The 20,008-nt window shown below is 45.7% G+C and overlaps 1 protein-coding gene and 1 pseudogene across 7 annotated transcripts in view; both read right to left on the bottom strand.

The window, feature by feature from the left end:
- MTMR14 (myotubularin related protein 14) overlaps nt 1-15,047 on the bottom strand; it is a 46,361-nt gene extending 31,314 nt beyond the window's left edge. For 3 of the 7 annotated variants that reach the window (XM_025885652.2, XM_073901598.1, XM_025885654.2), the window contains exons 1-3: nt 14,760-15,047; nt 12,851-12,999; nt 7,078-7,186 (exon numbers count right to left, since the gene is read on the bottom strand). In XM_025885652.2, coding sequence (XP_025741437.1) covers nt 7,078-7,186; nt 12,851-12,999; nt 14,760-14,915 — 414 coding nt within the window. In that variant the 5' untranslated portion in view covers nt 14,916-15,047. Of the gene's footprint in view, nt 1-7,077; nt 7,187-12,850; nt 13,000-14,759 lie in introns of those variants that run through there. The other 4 variants (XM_025885651.2, XM_025885653.2, XM_073901600.1 and 1 more) reach the window with 3 other exon arrangements.
- LOC112834189 (large ribosomal subunit protein uL13 pseudogene) lies at nt 10-3,352 on the bottom strand (annotated as a pseudogene).
- Nucleotides 15,048-20,008: the final 4,961 nt, after the last annotated feature.

The raw sequence follows: 20,008 nt of genomic DNA, 5'->3' as shown, positions 1-20,008 counted from the left end.
GGGAGAGAAACAACATTTTCAGATGCTTTTCTAGGTTTTTTGTTCTTGTTTTTCCCAGCTTTATTGAGATATAATTGACATACAATACTGTGTAAGTTTAAGGTTTACAATATGCTGATTTGATATACTTAAAGATTGTAAAATCATTACCACCATCGAGTCAGCTAACAGCTCTATCATGTCACACAATTACCATTTCTTTTATGTGGTGAAAACATTTAAGACCATCTCTCTTTGCAACTTTCAAGCATATAATACATTAACAACTATAATCACTCTGCTGTACATTTAGATCCGCAAGTTTGTACACTCTGGCCAACGGTCAAGATGATTTTCTCAAGTGTGCACAGTTGAAGGAATGCCTAGGACTCCGCAGAGTCTTCCAGGCCCAGCTTCTGGGTCCAGGAGCACTCCCCAAAGTCTTATCAGCACCCAGGCCACAGCAGTCAATCTGAAGAATGCCTAGAATTTTTAATCTACGTCCTGTCAAGGGAGCAGCTCTCCCAAACAAGAGGCACCAGAGTGCTACTAAGAGTAATGGACAGATTTAGGGGCTGTCACACGTGCATGTGTATAAGATTCGATGTTATGGTCTATGTATGTGTGCTGGGCGTGGCACTGAAACATTTATACCACCTTCTCACTGAATTTTCAGTGAGCCCATGAGGAGACGTGGCAGGGTGCATGCACTGTCGCTGCTTCATAAAAGGCGCGGGAAGGTGAAGTGATACGGAAGGTCATGCAAGGAGGGGTAAGCTGGGATTTGATCTAGACCTACCCACCTCCAAAGCCTGTGTGCTTATCATCACTTGCAACTGTTTAGCACGGCGGGGGGGGGGGGGGGGGGAACCTCTGAAGCAGGGGGGGCAATTAAGGGAGAACCGTTTCGGTGGTTTGGTTTGTTTTTTTTTTTTAAATTACATCTCTCTCTTCCTTACCAAGGAAATGTAGTAGCTATAACTGCTTACCTTTTTTTTTTTTTTACTCTTTTCCTCATTACTTAAAAATCACTTTGAGAGCTAGAATCCTAGAAACCAAGCAACTGGACTGAACTTCAAAATCTAATTTTAAGGCTGTATCTTTAATTAAACTGTGATGGGATCCGGTTGGGTTGGGGACATGGGAGATAGGTGGTAATGGGTAAGCCAACTAACCCAGAGTTTAGCTAAAGGCTAGGGGTGGCAGTGAGGTGGCTAGGAGTTTATATTAGAGGACAGCTGCATGACAGAGAGGGATGACGTTCATTTCTGAATAGGTCATACAGACTGGCAAGGTAAAGCAGGTCCCCGCAAGACTGCAAAATACTGCCTGAGGGCTTCTTTTTCTTCTCTACCTATTAGATAATAGGAGAGACAAGGTTTTGTTGCTACAGGAAAGGTGTGTGGGTGGGCATCACCAGGTCACCTTCCAGCTCTCTTGAGGTAGTGGAGGCCTGCAGGAGGGGGCAGGTAATAGAAAAGCAACCTGGATACAACCTAAGGCAGGGTGTGGTATTTTTTCAGGGCTGAGGACAAGAGGAGATTCGTGGGAAGGTTGTCCGGGCAGTCTGTGATGAAGCACATGAGCGGGGATTCCTGCCGGCCTGAGGAGGATACACTCTGGTGGGGGCTGCTTAATTTTCTCTGGGTCCAAAAGCATTTTGAAAATCTGATGAAAATGATCAACTATCCCCAGAAAAAAAATGTATGCACCACAGTTAACTTACATTTTAGAGGTTCCTGGACTCTCCCAAATCCATCCATGGACCTCCCTCTAGCCCCCATTAAGAGATGCTCTAAGGGGACCACCCCAGTAATGGGGAGTAGGGAAGTGGAAAACTGCAGTAGGCAAGTGTCAATCCCCAGGGTTAGCACCTAAGAAACTCTCACGTTAAGTGGGGAGGTCTGATTCCTAGGAGCAAGAAAATAGGGGGCATTCAGCTTGTTTTGAGGGCTTCCCTCCCACAGAAATAAACAGCCAATTTTACTGGGCCCAGACCGGGGGTCTGTGGGTCTTGAAGACTTCTGAGTATTTGTCATTTTTCTTCTCCAGGTTCTTTTCAGCCTGTTTCTGTAGCCTCATGAGCAGCCTTTTCTTCAAGTAATGGATCTCGGCCTTCTCCTTCCTCTTGTCCTCCAGGGCTGGCTGCTACTGCCTGGTACTTCCAGCCAACCTCATGAGCCAGGCACCCAAGGTAAGCGAACTTTTGTGTAGGCTTCAGACACAACCTTGGGAGCAGCGAGTACACCACCTGCTTTTTCTTGTCATAGGGTGGCAGGAACCCTTGAGGCAGTCAGGGCAGCCTGGCCCTGCTGGGTCGAGGGGGCAGCGGGCCTCGCACCGTCCGCCAAAAGATGCAGCTGGGCACTCAGAAGTGGCAGGGGCCACAGGATGGGTTGGTGTGCATCCGCTTGCAGAGAAAGGCCAGCTACTTCAACTTGTTTCTGTAAAATTGCCAGAAATGTTGATGCCCTCACAGCGCACGACTCCAAGCCTAGCCGCACCCAGCCGGCCACAATGGCTGCCCGGCAGCCCAGGAGATAGCCTCTGCCATCGAGCACCAGGCCCTGCCCCTCTGCCATCTTCGGCAGCCGCCTGGGAAAGCTTCTTTGAGTTTGACTGGCATGTTACCATCCCCACCCTTCCCCCGTCATCTAAGTTGCTAATACCAAATCTCACTTTTCTTTGCATTTTTGTTGTTGTTGTCGTTGAAGCTTTTCAGAGCAGAGACACACACTGTCTTTGGCGCTTGAGTTTTGAGACTGTTTCTTGAACTCTTTTCTAGGTCCAGACACCTCTTTCTGTCCCAGTTCTCTCATATCCCTTAGATCTGTCTGTCCTTGCCTTTTGGTAAGTCAGGCAGCGAGACGCGGGCCCAGAGGACTCAGCAGATTGAAAAGAATGGGCAAGTTGGCTAACTCCCCAAGTGAGGCACTACCCTCCTCTGAAGGAAGGTCCTCAGGCTGTACCTGGTGGAAGCGGTACTGGACTGCAGACTCTATCTCCTGAGCCCTGTTCCTCAGCCTCATGGCTCCAAACCATAACCCTATCACTTCTGCACTTTAAGCTTAGCTCTTGACTGAGAAAGCAGGATGCACTGTGAATGCTCTCCATTTATCTAATTGTGAGAGGCCTCTAATTCCACATGAAGAGTATCGCTCTGTAGGATTTGCTCATCTACTAACCAACTCTGACACACAGATAAAAGTGGCAGACCTTTACTCCCCATCTCTTAAGGGAGGAAACGAAGAGAAAGATGACTTGTCAAATTCAAGTGTTAGGGAAGAAAATGGCATAGGGAGAATACCTTACCCTTGAATGCCTGAACTGAGTTTTTTTTTTTTAAAGATTTTATTTTTTTATTTTTTTAAGCTTTTATTTATTTATTTGACAGAGAGAGAGACAGCGAGAGAGTGAACACAAGCAGGGGGAGTGGGAGAGGGAGAAGCAGGCTTCCCGCCCAGCAGGGAGCCCGAGGTGGGGCTCGATCCCAGGACCCTGAGATCATGACCTGAGCCGAAGGCAGACGCTTAACGACTGAGCCACCAAGGCGCCCCGAACTGAGTTTTTAAAAATTTTTGGATAATATATTTTATTTAACCCAATTATAGCCCAAATATTATGTCAACATATAGCCACTTTAAAAATCATTAATATTTTACATTTTTTGTACTAAATCTTTAAAATTCGATCTGTATTTTACTAGAATGCTTTACTTTTAGCCTTGTTTTTTTTACTAATAAATTTTTTTTTTTAATTTAGGTAATCTCTATGCCCAACGTGGGGCTCCAGCTCATGACTCTGAAGTCAAGAATCGCATGGGGTACTGACTAAGCCAGCCAGGTGCCCCTTTACTTTTAGCATTTAAAGGGGAAAATAGTCCTGACCCCAAATACGGTTGTGTTTCACAAAAAAATTCCATGTTGTTTCAGCTATAAATTAACTGCAATAACATCAAACACTTTGTTCCTCAGTTGCACTAGCCACACTGAACTGAGTTTTGAAGGAAGCAAGCACTTCCTAACACACCTGCCTTCCCCAACCTAGCAGAGGTATTGCCTCTGAAGTATTAGTAATAAACACTGCCACTACCGCCCTAGCTACCAAGCGCCTGCCGTGTGCCACACATCTGAGGAGGAGGTCCTCATTTCACAACAGAACATGCTCTCCTACCTTTCCTACTCCCCCGCTCGGTTGCCCGTTCACTTGTCTGCCACTCACTGCGCTCACGAGGACGAGGGCCACCTTATTCATCTCTGTCGCCCAGACACTAGCAGAGGGCCCACTACTGCTTTATCCAACAGGAGCTCAGCCTCCACGCCTAGGCCGGGGGGTACTTCGCTAGGTGCTGGGAGGGCAACAGTGAGACAAGGCCCCTGTCCTCAAAGGGATTACGGCAGAGAGGAAATGACAGACATTCAAACACGCAATGAGAATGAAGCCCATGTAGGGAGATAGGGAGGTAAAAAGTGACTGTGTCAGAGGAAGCCAAAAGGTATGAAAGGTATCTCACTGCCTGGACAAGGTGTAAAAAGAGAAGAAAGCAGGATTAAGGGCAAAGACTCCTCAGAATAATCCTTCTAACTCCCCAGTCTTCCTCTGAAATCAGGGGGCTTAGGGCTCTTTTTCACAGGCCTGCCTAGTCTGTAAGTGCAAACAATCTGCCACTTAGCAACCCCACTTGTTCAGCTGTTCAGTGTGGCACTTCTCAAACACATTCAGGAAAGTTCCTTCCTCGTGATGTACAGACAAAGCAGTGAGAAACACCAGACCTGACAAAGCTACACAGGTCTCTCTGCTACAAGACGTCTCGGAGCCTTTGTTATATCAATGTACCTGTACCAACGGACTTTATGAATGGGGAGCCTGTGGTCAGGCCAACTCAGGTATGCAGAATTTCTCATTCACAGACAAAGGGAATGCTTTTCACAAGCGTATCCTTAAACTACTGTTCTTTGGCAAACACTGGTTTGAGTATTACCTATGTAATTTCTAGTGACAAGCACGATGCTCCATAGAGCAGTGGTCTTTAAACTGGAGTTCCAATAACTTGCAGGAACCCGACAGCTTCCCAAAGGGGGAGGGGGACAAAAAGCTGTAAGATGATCAACTTCAGGAACTTCCATATCAGCTTTTCCATACAATTGACCTCTCCAAGCAAGCCTTCATTCAAGTCCCCTTTCCTAACTACCCCCCCCATTTGCCCTTCTCCCATTTCACGAAAAGGCAGGCACAAAGGGGCCCAAACAAGCCTCACATCTCGCCTCCTCACTGCCCAGGCACTCGACCACCCACACTGAGTAACCGCAGCTGGATTCTGCAAGCCACATGCTCATGTATCTGCCAACTGAAGAGAGAGACTGCATCTGCTCCCTTCTCCTCCTCCAGGCTCTCTCTACTTTCATCTGCTCCTCCCAGACTAATCCCCCCGAAAATGCTACTTTCCTCCTATATTTCTGCTCAAAAATCACACTGCTCTCCTGGCAATTGCAAGCACCTTGGTCAGCATTCAGCCTCCTGCAATCAATCCCTTCCACCCTCTGACCTGGCACGCACCTTCCCCAACCAGCCAGGGAAGTGCCCTGGCCCCTCTGGTTCCTATCTCCATGCCTTTCCCCATGTTGCACCACCTGCTAGGAGCACCCTCCCATCTGTGTGCCAGCTAGCATTCTGTTTTTCCTCCAGTGCTCTCAAGCCAAGGCCTGCTCACTTAATGAGGCCACCGTGAGTCACTCCACACCGCTGTCCAAGCTTCTCTTACACCACACTGGAGGACCCTCAATTTCAGTGTGGTAGCCTGAGGGAACTCCAGGTTCACTTCAAATCCCAGCTCTTTTGGTAAACTTGGCAAAGTTACTTAATGACTTCGTTTTAGGGCGCCTGGGTGGCTCAGTTGGTTAAGCGACTGCCTTCGGCTCAGGTCATGATCCTGGAGTCCTGGGATCGAGTCCCGCATCGGGCTCCCCGCTCAGTGGGGAGTCTGCTTCTCCCTCTGACCCTCTTCCCTCTTGTGCTCTCTATCTCTCATTCTCTCTCTCTCTCTCTCTCAAATAAATAAATAAAATTAAAAAAAAAATGACTTCGTTTTATCTGCAAAATGGGAACATCAATTACATCAAAGGATTATTAAAAGATAGGTAAATGAGACCACACTGGGGAGCCAAGTTAACGAACGTCACTAGAGTATAAGCTCCATGAGGGTAACGGTTTTTGTCTACACACTGATGTATCTTAAGGCCTGAAACCTAATATACATTCAGTAAACACTTAGTAAATTATAGGATTGAAACAACGAACAAACAACAATGTATTAACTTACCTGATCTAATCTAGTCCACAAACCTTTGATGTAGGCATGATTATTATCCCCATTTTATAGAGGAGGACACTGAGGCCTTGTATAGGCAGGAAGTAACAGGGCCAGGATCTGAACCTAGGCAATCTGGCTCCAGAACACAGGGTGGGGTGGGATGCCTGGGTGGCTCAGTTAGCTAAGCATGTGCTTTAGCTCAGGTCATGATCCCAGGGTCCTGGGATTGAGTCCCACATTGGGCTCCCTGCTCAGCAGGAGGCCTGCCTCTCCCTCTGCCTGCCGCTCCCCCTGCTTGTGCTTGTTCTCTCTCTCTCTGACAAATAAATAAATATCTTAAAAAAAAAAAAAAAGCACAGGGTGGGGTACTCTTGGTGTGACTATCCCTTCCCTACATAGACTCCCTTGGAAGGTGGTATAAGAATTAGATTGTTGCTGGGGCACCTGGGTGGCTCAGTCGTTAAGCATCTGCCTTTGGCTCAGGTCACTATGATCCCAGGGTCCTGGGATCGAGCCCTGCGTTGGGCTCCCTGCTCAGCAGGAGACCTGCTTCTCCCTCTCCCACTCCCCCTGCTTGTGTTCCCTCTCTCGCTGTCTCTGTGTCAAATAAATAAAATCTTTAAAAAGAAAAAAAGAATCGGTCTGTTTCTCTGGCCTGCGTTGCACAGCACCAGGTACCCAGTAATCACCCAACATTTGGCTGGCAAATGCTGAGAACAAGTCGACCATGCACTTTGCATTCAGACAGTTACCCCAGAACAGGGTCTAAGGGAATGGTGTATTCTTACCTTGCCCTTGAACAGGATCACTGGACAGACAAACCGCCCTCTGCACCTGGCCGTCTTGCTACGGTTGACAAGGTCTTGCAACTTGCTCACTTGCACAGTGCTCTGAAACCTAAGGCACAGGCAAGAGTCAGGTCAGGCTGGCTTCTAAATGGGCATTGTGTGTGTGTGTGTGTGTGTGTGTGTGTGTGTGTGTGTGTGTGTGTTCACAAAGACCCCATGTGAAGTCTACAGATGTGTGTGTGAATACTCATTTGAAATTTAGTAAATGCTGGGCGCCTGGGTGGCTCAGTTGGTTAAGCGACTGCCTTCGGCTCAGGTCATGATCCTGGAGTCCCGGGATCGAGTCCCGCATCGGGCTCCCTGCTCAGCAGGGAGTCTGCTTCTCCCTCTGACCCTCCCCCCATCTCATGTGCTTTCTCTCTCATTCTCTCTGTCTCTCAAATAAATAAATAAAATCTTAAAAAAAAAAAAAAAGAAATTTAGTAAATGCTTTAATCCCTAAATTCTAGATCATGGATATGTTAAGCTTTTCAGGAAGAGAAAAAAAATGCTGTATTATAGGTAATAAAATTTAAGTCATCCTGATTTTAGAATCCTTAAAATGAAAAAACAAGTGAGCTACTTTGAAGACATGGTACATAAAATACAGAAATATACATGGCCAACTAGATGCTGATTACGTCCGGGATGTACCTTTTTTGACTCCCAGAGTAAGACACCAGTTGTCCCGGGGACCCTATGGAAATCACAGGGCCATTTTTGTGATCTTTCAGGGGGTAGGCTAAGAAGGTTCGTATTTCACATGGTGATAAGCTTCTGGTATTTCATCAACATTCCAACTGTCTTTTAACAGTCCAAACAGCAAACAGGGCAGGGAATGCTGGAGCAAAGGAGGTAAAAAAGCAGCTATTTGTGGCATGGAGAAATACAGTAGTTATTGCACTGGGTTTGGTAAGGAGACTTCCAGAACATCAGAGAGTCAGGTTTAGAGATGAGCTCCAGCAAGTCAAAGCCATAATCAAATCAGTAGACCCTAAAAACAAGGTCTCTTCTTATAGACTCACCTACCAATCCAAATCAGCCAGGCAGAGCTTCTGGTTGCACAAGGAGAGGCAGGAAAGTTAAAAGAGTGGGACACTATGTAGATTAAATGAGTAGAAGGGAGGGAAGACGCTCATGTTCCCTCCTTATAAGGTTGAGCTTCCAGGTCAAGTCCTAGAGGGCATTTAATTTCTTCTATATCCTAATCCTTCTGGGCATCCAGGTGTTCTCGCACAGCAAATGCACACAAATAACTCTTTCCAAATGAGTAAGTTCAACACATCTGTGGTTAACTTTTTAAGGCTATCTGGATGCTGGTGGGATTAATAGTCTTCTAAAAATACTGCTGATTCTTAGTAGTCTTCATAGATATATTCGCAAGCCACAGTTACTAACTACTATCAAGTGGGGGTCTGAAACTGAAGTTAAAAAGAGGGGTTCAAATAAAAACCTGGACCAGCAGTTTAATGATCTTGGAAAGAGAACAAGGGGGCGAAAGAACAGAACTTACACTTCCCATGGTGTGTTTTTCTGTAAGGTCTAATTTAAGATGTTACTTTTGTAGTCATTTTTTTTTCTTTTTTGGAGTCAGCAAGAATGGCAAACTTGAAGAGGCTGGGGTGCTTCTTCAAGGTGCCTACAGGGTGGCACTGGCCACCCAGCCATGCCCTAGAAAGTCCATGGCTCACTGAAAACCAAGTTCTGCCACTTCCCCTCACTCAGTTTCTCTATGAAATAAAAAGGCACCTCGGGGGGCGCCTAGGTGGCTCAGTTGGTTAAGCGGCTGCCTTTGGTTCAGATCATGATCCCAGGGTCCTGGGATGGAGCCCCACATCGGGTTCCCTGCTCAGCGGGGAGCCTGCTTCTCCCTCTCCCTCTGCCTCCCTCTCTGCCTACTTGTGCTCTCTATCTCTCTGTCAAATAAATAAATAAATAAAATAAAATAAAATAAAATAAAAGGCACCTTAGTACAAAATAATCTCCTAATTCAACTCAGATGCCAGGAGAATATGAAACAGCACATACAATACTGTCCATAGTAGTCTTCCTCTTGCCTTTTGGTGGCCCCAGGCCATTTTCACAGATCTGATCAGCGCCATCTATTACAACAGGATCTCACTTAGTCACACTAGCAGCTCCCTCCAAGTTCTAAATGCCTTCAAACTGTGATTCTCCCAGGCTGAGAGCTTCCATTCGGCAAACTCCATAAAACCAAGATGGAAAACATGCCAGTATTTCCCTCTTAGGGGCTGTGGGCAGTCTTTTAATGTAGAAGTGGCATACTTTTTCTGGTCAGGCTAGGTGGTGATTTGTTTTGCTAGTTCCCCTACTCAAAGAACCAATTCAGCTTCCATTCTCATAGTTCCTGCTTTTATTTTTATTATCTCTTGGCCTTAAGATCTTTTTCTTACGGTGCTAAGCACTGAGCTATGTCTGGCACATGATACTCAGATTTGAATGAATAAACGCAGGCTTGTGTATTTACGTTTGTCTTGTGGGACTGAGCTATTAACCTGTGGAATCTGATGCTATCTCTGTGTAGATAGCGTCAGAATTGAGCTGAATCGTAGGACGCCCAGCTCATGTCCAAGAACTGGTGGTGTGGGGGACCCCTCAGTCCCTCCCGTGTTGGAATTAGGTACAGAACTTAACCACTATCCCCCAGTGCCTCATCTGTACTTCCCATAATTCTGGTTCTTGTTACACAGTCATTGCTTCTTTATTGGTCTGTGTTACCCAAAAGACCTAAGGGCAGGGACTTTATCTGGTAGGACTTCCAACTGGATCCTTGGGGACTGCCACATGGCAGCAGCTCAATGAACACTTGTTGACAAACACATGTCTTGGCTGTTCAGAGATCCCTATCCAGACTTCTATTCCCAGATGATGGGCTAAACTGGGGAGGTGGATTAACAGAACTAAACCACTTCCTAAATCCAGTTCTACCCTGTGTAATGTGGTCTAATTACTGTCCTATTAACACCAAAGCCAGGTATGTAAAGAAGCAAAAAGTCTGGGGCGCCTGGGTGGCTCAGTTGTTAAGCATCTGCCTTCGGCTCAGGTCATGGTCCCAGGGTTCTGGGATCGAGCCCCACATCGGGCTCCCTGCTTTGCGGGAAGCCTGTACTCCCTCTCCCACTCCCCCTGCTTGTGTTCCCTCTCACTTGTCTCTCTCTGTCAAATAAATAAATAAAATCTTAAAAAAAAAAAAAAAGAAGCAAAAAGTTCTGTTTCTTCCCACCTAAACATGCATATACTCCTTTCTCTTCAACTGAAAGGCACTGCCCACTCAGAGTTACTTCAAGGCCTTACAAGAAGTAAAAAGTAAAAACAAAGTTCAATAACTCCTCTAGGGTGACGAATACACCACCGTGGCCCTGGCCTAGAAGGTGCGGCCCTGCTGGTGGAAGAACTGTGGTGATGACAGAAAGAAAAGGCAGAGAGACCCATGGAGCAGAGTGAGGAAAGACCCGGATTTTAAACCCACCCTGCTTACTACTTCTGTGGTCTTCGGGAAAGCCAAGTTACTTCCCTGGGTTGTCACTTTCTCTCCGGGACAATGGAAGTGATACCATCTACTTCACTGGGTAGTTGCAAGGCTTGAGGGAGCTAGTGCATGAAACTCTAACACCTGGCAAACATTAGGCCCTCGGCAAACGTTCATTTCCCCTTCTTTAAGGGCTCGACTGCCATCAGCACTGCGCTGGTTTCCTTCCAGGAAAAGCTGCTGTGGGGCAACCAAGACAGAGTTCCTTAATGTACTTCTACTACAGGGTGGGGTGGCATCACCTGGGAGCTTGTGAGAAAATGCAGAAGCTCGGGCCCCACTCCAGACTACTGAGTCAGATTTTGTGTTGTCACTAAAAGTGCAGGTGATTCGCTCATAGTCTAGCTGAAGCAGCACCATCTTGACTAAAGCTTAGCTTAATAGCAGAATGCCATTGGGGCACCAAGATAAAACCATCAGCCAGGACTGAAGAGGGTGGAGGGGAGGGCAAGGGCAAGGAAAAAGAGATCTTGTTCAGAAACTGTAGCTAAGGGCTTTTAGATGTTGAGTCTACCTAACTAATTCTGGAAGAAGTTAAGAAGAGATAGAAACCATAATATAATGGAGCCTTAACAAAATCCAAATCTTTAGGGTCAGAGATCCCTGGAGTTCTTAAGTTATATGACTGAGGATATGATATAATTTCTATGATCTACATACAATTTGTTTTCCTAATACCTTCCTTTTTCTCAGTGAACCCCACCACAACCTCATGAGATGGCACACTTAAGAGAAATTACATTTTACAGATAAGGAATCTAAGGCTTAGTCCTTAGACTCCTCTCACCTGGTTATTCCTCTGCTGCAAAGCATTCTCTGGCTCCCTGTGGCCTCTAGCAGTGTTCCTGAGGCTATACAGTATATTAAGACTCATCTAGAGAGCTCTCAAAGAATGCAGATTCTGGAAATTCTGATTCAGGGACCCTAAAATCTGTGATTTTAATGAGTGCTCAGGGGATACTAGCACAATAAAACCACTAACACCCACAAGTCCACACTCTTTGCCCATATGATCGAGACCATATATAAATTGGTCTTTTAGGACATGTCAGGTCTGCTACTCATCCTTCCAGTTCCCACTGAAGAGGACCTCTACCACGGGCTCTTCCTAAACACACACACTCCAGGCAGAATTAACCATTCTCCCTGGTTTGTCTGCAGCAGCACTTCCTAAACCTTAATGTGTATATGAATCACTAGGGCATCGTGTTAGGCTGTGATTTTGATTCAGTGGCTCTGGAGCCAGAGATTCAGAGTCTCTAGCAGGTTCCTGATGGGCACACTTCAATAGTGAGGGCCTGCTGCACTCATCATAACATCGCATCTACAGGGCCATGCTTTCACAGATACTGTGGACAACAGCTCCTGGATTCTCTTAAAATCAGCAGCAAGCACGGAGACTAAGGGAACAAACTGAAATCAACATAAAGCATTTCCTGGAGCCTCCATTATGTCATGATTTATTAGAGTCAAACAAGTGCCACCATTTACTGACGACCTTTGGTTGTATCCTGTGCTGGGTGCTTTATATATGCTCGTGTATGACCTGTTTTTACCCAGAGAAAGCACTAGGGCCTTGGTAGGCCCTCAATAAATGGTAGCTCTTACTTCTAGTTCTTACAATAAACATGCCAGGCTTGTAATAGCCCCATTTATCATCTAGGATTGCACTAGCCACTTTTCTAAACAGACAGAAACTTACCAATGAGAAAACCAAGAGACAAAGGAGATTACATAATTTGCCCAAGTAACTTACACAGCCAGCACGTAAACTCAAAGCAGTCTGACCCCAGACCTCAGGCTCTTAAGCCCTATAAACGGTTAAGTGCTCTTAAGAATGTCAACAACACAGCACAGCTCCCACCCCATTCTCTTAAAAAAGGACACTAAGGTTCAGAATGGTGAGGTGTGATGTAAGCTGTCTTAGGTTAGTGGGCCCTAGGGTGGGGGAGAAACAAAAGTCCAGGATTGTGACTTCCAACTGCTCATTCTATGCCATGCTACTTTGTCAATCTAACTTACCAAACCCTGAAAGGAACAAAGAGTCCGATAAGGTTTCATACCTGGAGAAAGTGAGTCTACCCTACCCCGCCCAGTTCCCCGCCCAGTTGCAGACTTCCTGACTCTGGAGATGAGCTGTCAGAGCCTCCCCAGACAGGCACACTCTAGTTACATGATGCTCACGTGTCTTTCTCCTTCTCAGAACTTTCATACTCCAGGAACACGATGTGCTGGGGGTAGTGGCCACAGATATCCCCATTCACATTTTGGATCACACTGTAACAGTAGTCTCGGCCAAACAGCTCCAGACATCTCTTCTCAATGCGCTCAACCTGCACAGAGGAGGAGACCTGAGCATAAAGAAGATTCTGGGATTCTGAGTATGAGAATTAGGCAGCTCGGGACCTGCAGAGGTCACTGGGAATGACATGTGCCTCTGTGATTATTATTCAATGCCAGGAAGAGACACTTTGCTGGGACACAGGCCCTAGATGTATACTTCATTAACCTATATGTGGTTATGTTTTGGGAGGTCTCTGAACCCCTTAATGTTGCAGCGAAACTGTTAAGCATTTGAAGGAAAGGGCTACAATTTTCATTAGATTTTCAAGGTGGTCCACAATCCATAAAATATTAAGAACTCTTGCTCTAGGTTACTTTAACATTAATCCATTATCTTCCCCTGGCTCCAGATTACTCCCCATTCTCTAGCCACAGACAAGTACCTAGACACTCTAGTTAGTGTAATGAGTAAAAGCTACAGACAAGGCTGTCTCCCCACACTCTATTTATTTATCAAATAAAAGGATGAGCTCCCCTTAAAATTGCTCTTATTTAGTTCACAGTTCAGGGAAAGGTCCACTAGAAAAAAGGCATAAGACGTGTAATTATCTTGAGAAGTCTACAAGAGATCAGGAAGCCTGGAGAGGCTTTAAGGCCAGCTGCAGTGAAAGTCAGGTTAACTTAAGACAACCCTAATCTTTAGAGGTGTTAAGATGGAAGAGAGGCTCAGCAAACCACTGACCCTCCACAGCCACTCAAAAGACCAATGGGAAAACTCATAGTGGCTTAAACTAGGAATTCTCAAATTTTAAGATGCATGAGTATCATTAAGAAGCCTATTAAAAAATGCAAATTCCAGGTTCCCACCTTCAGAAATTCTGACTCAGTAGAACTGGATGGGATCAAGGAACCTTATTTTTAACAAGGATCCCAGACAATGCTCAAACAGGTGGTCCTCAGGCTAAGCTCTGAAAACCACTTGGTTGTTTGGAGAGTGGGAAATCCCATCATTACTTAAGTCTTCCCTAGGCTACTCCAGAGAGTAGCAGGATGCCAACTGCAGTATGTTCCAGCAAGTAATACGCCTGGAGCCAAACCAGAGTTTCATGGCCCAGAATGGAACAGAATCCCACTGGAAAGCCTGATGCTAAACCTGCCAAAAGCACATGGGGAATAAGAGCTAGGAGGATCCGCAAGATTCCCAGTTGACTGCCAAACAGTGCCTAGGATGGGAATGGCCTTACCAGGCTGGATACCTTCCAGGTCTGGCAATAAGAAGACTGAAGGGAATCCCAAGGGTAGAAAAAAGAGGAACTGAAACTTGCTTTTTAAAGGAATAGAGGGAGTGTGGGCTGTTTTCCTATCTGTAGGGGAAGGAAAAGGATGGGCCTAAAGTCACGCTAAGGCTTTAAAGGAAGCAACACACTCGGCCCATGTCTTGGTTCCATTCTGACCTCTGACCTGGAGCAATCCTCTATACTTTTTGGTATCATCTCAACCTGAGGCTTTTGTACCCACACCTGATGCACAGGAAGAATCCTCCTCAGCTTTCCCTCTCTAATGTCTGAACATGGTCCCTCAGCTCTGATCCCTGACCTCCAAACGCCTTGTCTCAAACCAAAGGACGTCCTTCCTTGGCTTCTTCTGACCCCAGTTCTTCCTTTTTCGGTTTTTGAACCCGACCCTTTACCCTCCGGGTCCAGACCCTGGGAACTTCCCTCTTTTTCCTCTGACCCCTGACCTCCGCCTTTCCTCTGTAACTTTTCAAGCCAAGGAGTTCTCTTTGTGCTCATTACACCTCCAAACTCACCTTAGAGCCGCCCGTCCCGCTGCAGTCCTTGGCCCGGTACTGAGTCCGGGAGAACTCCTCCAGCAGCTCCCCAAGCCCCGGCTCCTGCGGCGGCGGGTTGCCCGAAGAAGCCGACGGCCCCCCCGAGGCGGCGGCGGCGGCCCTAGCACCCGCCATGGCCCAGCCCCGCGTCCCCTTCAGCACCCGGCGTCCCCCTCAGCGCGCCTCAGCCCTGCCCATGGCATCTGGAGGCACCAACTCCGAGTCCGGAACCTCCGGAAAAGCCTCAGCAGGCGCCTTCCCTTTCCACTTCCGGCCCCGCCCCACCCTGCCGGATGTTTACTTCGGCCCTGACCAATCGGAGCCCGGGACTCGCGCCCGGCCCCGTGATTACCGACCCACCCCAAATGTGGAGCGATCCAAAAGGTCTAGGGAGAGGGAGCGGGGCTACTCGCAGATAACTCTTGCTCCGCCCCTCGGGGTTTCCCCTGGGGAAGCCGGGCTAAACCATTGGGGCTGCGGGAGGGGTGTTAGTGCGGGAACTAGGAGGAAGGAACTATGGGAAATAACCGGAGGAAGAGTGGAATAAACCATTACAGAGAGGAGGAAGGAATGCTTGGAGGCAACTAATTAGTGTTGGCAATCATAGTAGTAATAGTAAAAATAAAACAGCGTTTCATAAGGCACTTTTTTTTTACACTACTCCTCACAACGTCCCTATGATTATAATGCTCCTATAGTCAACCCGTGTTATCAAAGAAGGAAAGGGGAGTCATAACTATGTTGAAATTCTGTGATTGAAAAGCACCATTATTTTTCTGTTAATGGAACATTTCAAACATTCACAGAAGTGGAGAGAATAGTATAATGACCCCCCTCATATATCCATTAGTCCATTTTAACAATAATAAACATATGCCAATCTATCTTGTTTAATCAGTCTTTACCCCAGCCAGTAGAATAATTTTAAAGCAAATCTCATTATTTCATCTGTGAATATTTCAGCATTTATCTCTAACAGATTAGTAGTGTTACAAAATGATTTTTTTAAAGACAATTTAGGTGTGTTAAAAGAAATTCAAGGAAATTTGGCTTTAATCAACTGTTCATGAACCCAGCAGCATCCAAGGTAGCAAATAGAAAGGACCTCCGGGGAACTGTAAAAAAAAATGGAAGGATTTCTTAGTCAGAAGGTAGGACAAGGAAGTTAAAAGACTGGCTCATTCATCAGTTTACCTTTCCTTAGGGGCAGACAGGGGGTCTTATTAAAGTGCAGATTACCTCACTAGTGCTGATCAGTAAATTCCTGAATAATTGGGTTTAAAATTACACTCCTGGGAGAGGCTGAAACTGCAACTAGGTTAGGTTTTAAGTCTTGATGGTGCTTAGCAAAATTGACTCCATTTGGGGCCTATTGTTTCTTTTTAACAGGTGATAAAAACAAACTTTACTTAATACCTCCTGAAGCAGGCAGTCTCTGGTCCCAAGGGTCCAGAGGACTGCAAAATGGGGCAGGAGACAGGAAGCTTTTACAGGATAAAGAATAAGGGACGAGGAAGAGAAAAAAATCGAAAATGAATAAGGAACAAGGAAGTAAGTAGAGAGCCCAGAGTTGGCTTGTAGCCGGGGCATAGGGATGCAAGAGCACCAGACTCTGGGGGCGGGGGGGTCCCAGACCGATTAGGTTCTGCCGCTCAATGCTGACAAAACCCAAAGGCAGAGCAACAAGTGGTAGTGAAACAAGAGAATTTATTTCAGTGAGGCCAACACAAGGAAGAGAACCGACTAGCACCTCAAAGACTCCAAAATGCCAAAAAATACTTTCAGGTTTATATAAGGAAAATGTGGGACGAAGGTCAGTGGGTACCTAAGGCAGTAAAGGTGTGGTCAGTCATTGTCATGGGTGAGGTCTGGCTGGCTAGGGCAGTCCTTACTGCTTGAGGAGATAGTTTTGGTTCCCACCATCTGATACTTTGCCAGCAAGATCTTTTGCTTGAAAGTTAAGAAATAAGCTGGAAGGAAGAACTTAACTCGAAAGTTTGAAGTCACAATGAAGAGATTTGAAGTTCTCTTTCAGGCTTGGTGTTTGGGGGTTGGCTGACTAAAGCTACTGTGTTTCTGGTCAAGCAGAGCATTTACAAGTTATCTGAGTTTCAGTTTGTTAACCTGGTAGTCAGGAATGGCTCTATCTTGGGACTAAAAATTTATTTCACCCGTTCCCCTTTTTGATCATTCTCTTGAATGGTTCGATTTTTTAAAAAAAATCAGTATTGGGGGCGCCTGGGTGGCTCAGTCATTAGCGTCTGCCTTCAGCTCAGGTCATGATCTCAGGGTCCTGGGATAGAGCCCCGCATCAGGCTCCCTGCTCAGTGGGGAGTCTGCTTCTCCCTCTCCCACTCCCCCTGCTGGTGTTCCCTCTCGCTGTCTTTCTCTGTCAAATAAATAAATAAAATATTAAAAAAAAATCAGTATCAGTGTGACTCTCAGTTACCATTGTCTCTTCAGGGCTCAGTATAGTATTCAAAAGAGATGATAATCAGGATTATATCCTTGGAACTGGTTATGTTCTTCAGTTCTCTGTTGTCATTCCAGTTGGAGAGAAATCATATGTTGGATGATCAACAGTTGCACACATTCATTTAAAACTTTTGAGAGAGGCGCTTGGGTGGCTCAGTCGTTAAGCATCTGCCTTCGGCTCAGGTCATAATTCCAGGTCCTGGGATCGAGCCCTGCATCGGGCTCCCTGCTTGGTGGGAAGCCTGCTTCTCCCTCTCCCACTTCCACTGCTTGTATTCCCTCTCTCACTGTGTCTCTCTCTGTCAAATAAATAAATAAAATCTTTAAAAAAAATAAAACTTTTGAGAAAATGTAGCGTATAGGGAGACAGTAATAATTATTACCAACAAAAAAATATCCATGATCCAAACCAGCTAGAATACTGAGAATATTTCTTTAGGCCAGTTGACTTATGTATTTTGTGTATTTCATGTAACTATGTCTCCACTTCCCCAGAAGTGTTTATCCAGCAAGCTTGTTCCAGAGAAACTGAGGCATTGGAAATCAGGAAGAAATCAGTCACAAGCAGAAAGAACTATAGGATTATCAGGGCAGCATAGCAAATCCAGCAATTGATTTACCTTCCTTTGTAATGGCCTGAGATATGTGCACAATGGCATTATCTTTACAGGTCAGGGGAAGGGAAAAGGTGGAGAAAAGAATCCTAAAATGTAGAGGCTGCTTTTAGGCAAATAGGCTTGAGCAATGGAATGTAGAAAGGGACCACAGCGACACCCTGGCAGAATACAGACAGGCCCACCAGGTGACACACCTCAAAATATCCATAGGCCCTAACTAACCAATGGGCTACTTACAACCAGACACAGTTACCAAAAAAGGGAAAATTTCATATGCCGCCACACCTCCTCATCTTCCCCCTTTATTTTTTATTTATTTATTTTTAAAGATTTTATTTATTTATTTGACAGAGAGACACAGGGAGAGAGGGAGGAACACAAGCAGGGGGAGTGGGGGAGGGAGAAGCAGGCTTCCCGCTGAGCAGGGAGCCCGATGTGGGACTCGATCTCAGGACCCTGGGATCATGACCTGAGCCGAAGGCAGACGCTTAACGACTGAGCCACCCAGGCGCCCTCATCTTCCCCCTTTAAAAACAGCTCCCAGGGGCGCCTGAGTGGCTCAGTTGGTTAAGCGACTGCCTTCGGCTCAGGTCATGATCCTGGAGTCCCGGGATCGAGTCCCGCATCGGGCTCCCTGCTTACCAGGGAGTCTGCTTCTCCCTCTGACCCTCCCCCTGTCTCATGTGCTTTCTCTCTCATTCTCTCTGTCTCTCAAATAAATAAATAAAATCTTTAAAAAAAAAAATAAAAAATAAAAAAAATAAAAACAGCTCCCAGGGCCACTGGGTGGCTCAGTTGGTTAAGGAAGGGGGAGGGGCAGAGGGAGAAGCAGACTCCCTGCTAAGCCAGCAGCCTGACATGGGGGATCAATCCCAAGAACCTGGGATCATGACCTGAGCTAAAGGCAGATGCTTAATGGACTGAGCACCCAGGCGCCCCAATACCTGAAATTTTAACTGATTAAGCCAGGGCCTATCAGATTTTAAGGAATTTTATACAAGTTCTGGAACATGTATGTTAATAACATACCCATACAGGGGTGCCTGGGTGGCTCAGTCGTTAAGCGTCTGCCTTCGGCTCAGGTCATGGTCCCAAGGTCCTGGGATCGAGCTCCACATCGGGCTCCCTGCCAGGCGAGAAGTCTGCTTCTCCCTCTCCCACTCCCAGTGCTTGTGTTCCATCTCTCGCTGTGTCTCTGTCAAATAATAAAATCTTAAAAAAAAAAAATACCCATACAAATATAAACTAAGCAGATTAAACATCACTTCCTATTTGGCATGCTTCCTTTGTAATTTAATAAATCAAATAAACCTAGTTTAACATTTTCCCTTTTTATAGGGAGAAAGAATCTTTTGAGATGTTCTAGGGACCCTCTGAAATTCTCAAAGTTAGTTCAAGATTAAAAAAAAATTCATTTAGAATTTGATTTGGGGTAAGTCTGTCAAAAATACCCATTTAGGGGTGCTTGGCTGACTCAGTCAGAAGAGCATATTACTCTTGATCTCTGGGTCATGAGTTTGAGCCCCACATGGGTGTAGAGATTACTTAAATAATTAAAACTTTATATTTTTTTAAGATTTATTTATTTATTTGAGAGAGAGTGAGTACACGATAGCATGCAAGCGGGGGCGGGAGGGGGCAGAGGGAGAGAATCTTCAAGCAGACTTCCACTGAATGTGGAGCCCCACAGGGGGCTCCATCTCAGGACCCACGAAATCATGATCTGAGCCAAAACCAAGAGTCCGATGCTCAACTGACTGAGCCACCCAGGCACCCCAGGTAAAACTTTATTTTGAAAAAAATCCATTTAATCAAAGTGACAAAGACTTTAAAGGCAAATACAGAAAGTTACATAGTTGTTTAAAAACAAGACACCCTTAGCTCTTTTAATATTGAGAAGACTAGGTTTTCTTCAGTAATCAAAGACCTGAAAGAGACAACATGAAGCACAGTAAATTATTTTGGTAAGACACAAAATCTTTCCTTTCCAGGTAGATTTATGTAAAAGGTAAAGAAAAACCTTTGTGATTTCTTACTAAGAGAAGACCAATAGTCCAACAAACCTTATCCTTTTAATTTTTTTTAAGATTTTATTTATTTATTTGACACAGAGAGACACAGTGAGAAAGGGAACAC

The sequence above is a fragment of the Callorhinus ursinus genome, unplaced genomic scaffold (assembly GCF_003265705.2).
Source record: "Callorhinus ursinus isolate GAN/ISIS: 27379988/994484 unplaced genomic scaffold, GSC_fseal_2.0 scaffold15, whole genome shotgun sequence".
Classification (NCBI taxonomy): domain Eukaryota; kingdom Metazoa; phylum Chordata; class Mammalia; order Carnivora; family Otariidae; genus Callorhinus; species Callorhinus ursinus.
This window is presented reverse-complemented; position numbering and strand designations above follow the sequence as displayed.